General features: G+C 38.0%; 1 protein-coding gene and 1 non-coding gene across 2 annotated transcripts; one reads left to right on the plus strand and one right to left on the minus strand.

The window, feature by feature from the left end:
* The first annotated feature begins 441 nt into the window (after nt 1-441).
* Nucleotides 442-548, plus strand: LOC145593269 (small nucleolar RNA R71). Its single transcript, XR_014102631.1, has one exon. It is a non-coding gene; the product is annotated as a small nucleolar RNA R71 (small nucleolar RNA).
* A 2,991-nt stretch (nt 549-3,539) lies between these two features.
* LOC145591893 (serine carboxypeptidase-like 28) lies at nt 3,540-6,756 on the minus strand. The gene is made up of 8 exons (XM_081648378.1): nt 6,372-6,756; nt 5,717-5,812; nt 5,417-5,595; nt 5,084-5,332; nt 4,554-4,684; nt 4,198-4,293; nt 3,858-3,963; nt 3,540-3,704 (listed from the first exon to the last, which is right to left on the minus strand). The coding sequence occupies exons 1-8, from the start codon at nt 6,754-6,756 to the stop codon at nt 3,540-3,542; spliced, it is 1,407 nt and encodes a 468-aa protein (XP_081504504.1).
* Between the last annotated feature and the right edge of the window lie 294 nt (nt 6,757-7,050).

Here is a 7,050-nt window from a genome sequence, read left to right on the forward strand (position 1 = left end):
TTGACTTGTTCCATGGAAGGGGAAGGGGAACATTGCTCATTCAACAAATAACAATCGGAAGACGCATGTTCTTCACCACCACATACATCACAAGACATCAATTGCATAGACACATTATCATTCGAAGAATTAGATGCACGTGAATTAGGGAGGGGGGAGATAGGAGGGGGAGAAGATTGCATTTGGTCAAATTTAGAAGACAAGGCATCCAATTTTGAACTAAGCATGTTAATAGCATTTACCTCATACTTTCCCCCTCTCCTAGAGGTGCTTCTTTCATCGGGGCTCCAATCGGTGTAGTTTTGGACTACATCCTCTATGATCTTTAATGCCTCCGCGGGTGGTTTGTTCATGAGTGGCCCACCCGAAGCTCCATCTAAGAGTATGCGGTCCGATCTCAAGAGACCCCTATAGAATCCATGAAGCAAGAGCCAATCTTCCATCCCATGGTGGGGACATTGTTGTTGATAGCTTTTGAATCTCTCCCAAGCATCGTAGAGAGACTCATCGGGCTCTTGTTGGAAGTTTGAAATCTTGGACCTCAACTCCGCCGTTTTCCCAAGAGGAATGAACCTCCCAAGGAATGCTGAAGTTACCTCATTCCAAGTTGTCAATGAATTCGGAGTCAACCTATCGAGCCAATCACTTGCACTCCCCGAAAGAGAAAATTTGAACATGCTTAGAAGAATGTACTCCGGAGTCACCCCATTTGCCTTCACGGTGCTACAATACCGTGTGAATTGCTTTAGATGCGCAATGGGGTCCTCATGCTTTGCCCCGGAGAATTGATGACCCTCAATCAAAGTGATAAGGGCAGGCCTTATCTCGAAATTATTTGCTTCGGTAGTGGGAGTAACAATCCCACTTGCTTCTCGATACGGAGGAGGAACACCAAATTCTCTCAAAGTCTTATTTGGAAGAGCCATCTCAAATTGGTGAAGAGGTGGAGAAGTTGGAGAATCTGTCCTTGGTGACTCTAGTGGAATGGTTTCTCCACTAGTCTCACTAGAACTAGATTGATCGGACTCAACTACCACTTGTGGCTCACTTGATGTGGCACCACTAGCCTTCGCCCTCTTTTCTCTTCGATTTGCCCTTACTACCTTTTCAAGCTCGAGATTCAACGGCACAAGAGGAAGTGTCCTATTGCTGCGTTTGGGCATAAACAAAGAAGACTAGAAGGGAGATTAGTAGGTTAGTCAAAGAAAACAGAGAAAAATAAAACTATACAAATGAACTAGTCTCACATATCTCATAAGTAACTCAATGCTTAACGCCAATCCCCGGCAACGGCGCCATTTTGGTATGGGGAAATAATCGGTCGTTGGACGATCACCCTAAAACCAACAATATTTCTACCTAAACCAACCTAAGACAAGTCTAGGGTAAGTAGAGGATCGTATCCACGGGGAATGGGTAAGTACACCGAGAGTATGAAACGGTTGCAATCTAGTTCGGTCACAAATTGGGTTTTGAATGGTAAGCTACTATATAAAAGAACGCTAGGGGAAACGGGATTCAACACCAACCAAAGCCAAGGGATCAATAACAAAGACAAATCATGAATACACATAGAGGATAGAAAAGGAACTTAACATTGCCTTCTTTCAAAGTCACAACATAAGTACTCCCTAGATTAAGCACTAACACGATAAGGATTAAGTTTCAAGGATAGGAAGTGGGTTTCTAGCTCGAGTTTGTCTCTCGATCGCTCCGAACTAGCATGAAGCTCGAATAATTGGGATTTCTCACCTAATTACCATACTAAAGCAACCTAGTCAATGAAACCAACCATCCAAAATCATGAAAGTAGCATAATCTAATTACACAAGAAACGACTCACTCCAAAACCCCATCTTTCGATGTGAGAAAAGGGATGAACACATGGGCATAATGTGGCCAAAAAAATACACATGCAATTATCAATTCAAGCATAAACAACTATCAATCCAAGGTAGCACATGAATAATTCCAAGTCAATTAACCATAGCTTGGTTGGGTCTTCACCCAACCCCTAACTAAAAGACTACTCACTAAACATGGTGGAAATTACTCTAACAATTAAATCTAAGGTTTTCATGAATTCAAATAAGCTAGAAAAGAGATGAAACAAGGATGGATTAAACATGCAAGAACAAATAAACAAGATTAAGGGAGAAATTACCAACTCAAAGCAATTAAAATTAAAAATTAAGAACAAGAGATAGAGGAAAGAGATTACTTAATAAACTTCAAAGTTGGGAAAATTGTTGAAATTGATGGAATAAACTTCCAATAATTCTACTACAATGATTGAGTTTGAGAAGATCTAAGCTAATTAATGAGGGTTGAGAAGAACTAAGAGCCTAGGAAAACTAAGAGGGAAAAGAAGATCCAAAACTGAAGCTAAGTCGTCCTATTTATATGCCCAGAAATTACATCGTAAAATCCGTCAAAATTAGTCTTCAGAACAGGAGGAGCGCCCGCTCCAGTAAGTAGGAGCGCCCGCTCCTGGGTGTGGAGCGCCCGCTCCTGGGCTCTCTGCACGCCCTCTCCTCTTGCACCAGTTTGAGGCAGTTTGTAGAGGATCGGGGAGGAGCGCCCGCTCCTTGGAGGCTGCACGCCCGCTCCTATATGTGCAGGGGGAGGCAGAATGTGGTGCTGGGATGAGGAGCGACCGCTCCTCTAAGGGTGCACGCCCGCTCCTGCCTGATATTGCTCCCTCGAGAAAGTCTTCATGCTCACGCTACTTAACCATAATCTCATTGAACCTACAAACACGAGCACACACATAAAAAGAAACGGGAAACCCAAAAGATGCAAGTATGCACAAAAAGAGTTAGAAAAAGGGATTGAAGTAGGGGAAAGAGTACAAAATTGTGTTTTAAAAAGCCATGATAAGTGGACAAATAAAACACTTATCACCTGGGTTTGGCCTCTTCAACTTACCATCAATGTATCCCAGCTTGTTCCTCGAACCCAAAGCCATTCTTATGCTCCTGGTCCAGTTTAGGTAGTTCTCACCATTAAAAATGATGATTCCCAATTACTGATTAGAACTATTATGGTTAGAGTTGGCCATATAGTAGGGATCTGCGTAAGCATTTCCAGTCTCATTTGCACCAGATTCATTTGTTTCTGGCATCTTTGAACTTCAAAGATTGAAACTTTCGGATTGTTATGACGATTTTACTTGATTTTGGGCGTTTTCTGCTCTGATACCATGAAAAGAAAGTAATCAGAGATAATTTTATCAGCAAAACTTGCTTTTTTTTTTTTTTTGATTCAGGTTTAAGCGTGTACTACTTTTCTGAGTATACAATTACTCTCAGGTTTTTCTCACTTGGCTGCGCAGCCTTACAAGGATATTTATATCACTGCTCCTTACAATCCCTAGATACATTCTAACCTAGGAATACAGATCATTCTAGAGAAAATACACCAAGCTAACAACTGTCACCAATGAAATAGAGCCACTGCAAATAAGACAAAACAGTCACATGTCTATCATGTGACATACAACCATTCTACAATTCTACAACTTTATGGTGTCACAAAGCTTAATCTGTAATTGTAATCTGATGCATGGGCTGATTCCTTAAGAATTGTTGAAATAGAAGCAATGCTTGTCGAGGTCTAGTCAATGGAACCTCGTGCCCTGCACCTTTGATTGTCACGTAGGTTAGTCCGTTATATACTTGGCTCCATCCACCAACCTGTTTCTCCTCCGAAGGAAAGAAAATAGAAATTATGTTCAGAAATCGTCAACCAGAATTTCAAACAGTCCGATTAACACTAACAGTACATAATATCTGAACATTTATTTGCTGCTGTAGTACTGAAAGCCTGTAATTTAACAGAAATTGTTAGCAACTGACCTTCTCACTGTCATACCAAGGATACCATTCTGTAATTGTACTGAGATTAAGGGCATTGATGGAGAATCTTGTTGAAGTTAGTGGTAAAATCGCGTCTGTGTCCCCACTGTAAGGAGAAAATTTTAAGAATCAGTTAACTGCATTCCTGGTACGTAAAGGGTAAATTCTGATATTGCTGAGAGTTACATTTACGATTGACCAATTGATGAAAACAAGTAAAAGTGGACACAGCAAGACTAATCCATATCCGATTTAAACCCAAGAACAGCTTTTAACTCTAACCAAAATCAACCCGTATATGACAGTGCTTATAACATCAAATTAAGGCGACATAAATCACCTGAATACCCAAATCTGAACACCAGCAGCTATGAGTTCCTTGAAGATAGGAAGCATAGATTTCGGGGAGTCAGTCCAACTGCTTCGAACAACTTCACTGCATTGCATGAAAACCAATACACATAAATATATCTTGTATACTCTAAGAGATTATACTAGTAATGCGTTATATTTCTGATTATTACAAGTAAACATATAGTGATACTAGTTGATATAAAGTCCAGTGTTCATTAGGCCTTGTTCTTTTCACCTGAAAAACCCGATCCTTTATCTGAACTTATTGACCCTTATGTAATTGACGTGAAAAGAATGAAGCAATAAATCAGAGTTATGATAAAATTGGTGCGGTATGCAAACCTGCAAGCAGTCCAAGTATGAGGAATAGAACCAGAGATGTTAGCATGAAGAGCTTTTTGTACTTGTGGTCTGTTCATGTAATTTATTGTGTATGTCACTATACAATCATCATTCCCCTTGTACTTGAATGGCTGCATGATTTCACCAATATATTTAAAAATCAACTATTATTTGTAAATCTACAGGAATTGAGAATAAATTAAATAAGTAATCCTAATTGAATATTATTGAAAAGACGGTTACGATTTAGAAACACAATAAGTTTACATTCGAGTCTGTTTTCAACTCAACATATTCAAAACTCGAGGAGATTTCTCACCCAATCAAGCTCAATATTATTACAAACAATACGAGTTGTTTATTATTACTTCTGATCTTTAATAGTTGTATCATTTTGACCAAACACGAACATATTACTTTGACTAGCTAGTGATCAAAATTAGTGAAAAAAAAAAGTCAAAATAATACAACTATTATGAAACAGAAGTAATATTTGGCGAATAGAGAGAGAAAGGAGGATAATAGCGTACAAAGTGAGGGTGGAGGGAGGAAAGATCATCACAAACAGGGCCATAAATGTCATAGGGATTGATGTCTCCAAACTCCGAGTAAGCCTTGAAAAGTGCGCCATTACATTCACCCTTTGGGAACAATATCGAGTCATTCAAGCAATACTTGTTTAGTGCCTTGTATGTTGCATCTGATATCAACCCATGATTGAACCAATACTCAAATGATCCTTTGTTGTCTAGGTAGTTATCTATTACTGGATTCCCTAGCTGCAATATTAAAATATAATTAAATATAATATTATAATATAAGGTCGAAGAAAATAATAATAAACAATGAGATCGAGGTATTACCAGAAATCCTTTGAAGTTTATGGTAGGATTTTTAACTCCTTTGTTCAGACGAGCTAAGACTAAGGAGAGTTCAGGAATATAATGGCCTGCATAACTTTCACCAGCTATGTAGAATGGTCTGTTCTTGTATTCGGGGAATTTTTTAAACCATCTTGTTAAGAATACGTAGGCATCTCGAGCTGAACATGCATATAAGGTTTATAAGTGACTGAACATTGCAATACTTGATATCATGTTATTTGTACTAAATTATTACTAGCCTTAATTGTCATATTGAGATGGAAAGGGACGGAAACATACCGGTTCTCCTATCACCAATTTCTTCTACATCAACCAAAGAATTTGAATAAGAGAATCCAACCCCAGCAGGTGAATCAAGGAAAAGCAAATTGGCCTCTACATAATAAAAGAAAAAAGGACTGTTAAGGGGGATTTTTAATTAGCTTGGTAATTTGAATCAAGGAAAAGCAAATCTTTTTTTTTTTTTTTTTTTTTTTTTTACATATAATGAAATTAAATAAAACAACTTCATCAGAATTTAATTAACTTGGTCGATCAATATAATAATTGCATTAACCTACACAAAATACATCAGGTATTCTTTATTATATACGAAGTAGTAAACTATGAACCTACATATTAAAATTTCATCAAAATCACAACTTGTGACATTCTCTTATTCCCCACAATTATATGAAGACTAGACAAAGAAATGCCACTTTGTGTGAAACACCAATTCCCACCCATTCCCTACCCAACCACTCATATAACTAAATTTATCAACAAAACACCTTCACATTCAAAGAACATAGGAAAAAGAACAAAAAGACAACACCATCAGCAAAAATGACTAAACTAACAAACAAAATATACATATCTTCAAACTATATAATATAACAAACCATATGAATGATATAATATGAATATGTATGTTTTCTCATTTAATAATACATACCTTTGTTCCAAGCATATGGGCTTAAATTAAGTGTTTTTCCATCAGGCTGGACCCTAAATGGGCCCACCTCTTCTGAAGCCCCATAAGCCACAGATGAGCAACCAGGCCCACCATTAAGCCAAAGTACAAGTGGTTTCAAATTGGTTTTACCACTTAATGGTGACTCAATTAGCCAGTAAAAAAGGGACCTATTAGTCCTTTTATCCACTGTTACATAGCCTGAGTATTGGCTGAAGTTCACCTTGCCTAATGGCTGCCCCGGTAGTGAGGTGATCCTATCTCTATCTCGGGCGCTCCGGGCCGCTAGCACCTCACCGGAAAAACAAAGGATGAGGAGTAGAGAACATGAATAGATCTTACATTGTTCTCTAGTGGGTGAAGCCATATTAGTTGTGTTTGTGTAAGGACTTTAGAAGAGAAGTTTAAGCATAAAGTTAAGGATTAATAGAGTGTCATATAAAGGCAAAGAAGTCTTCTTCACATGCAAGTTACATTGTGATCTTATATTTATAGTTTGTGTCTTGAATAATGGAAATCATTATTAACTAATTGTAATGGACGGTTTTAAATTGTTTAATTTATCAATCACTCGGGCTAACATGTAATTGCCCAAATGAATTGGGTTTAATTTGATTAAATGGGTACATTATTAGGGACAAATTCATGAAAAGAAGGCAAT

The sequence above is a fragment of the Chenopodium album genome, chromosome 18 (genome assembly GCF_948465745.1).
Source record: "Chenopodium album chromosome 18, dcCheAlbu1.1, whole genome shotgun sequence".
Classification (NCBI taxonomy): Eukaryota; Viridiplantae; Streptophyta; class Magnoliopsida; order Caryophyllales; family Amaranthaceae; genus Chenopodium; species Chenopodium album.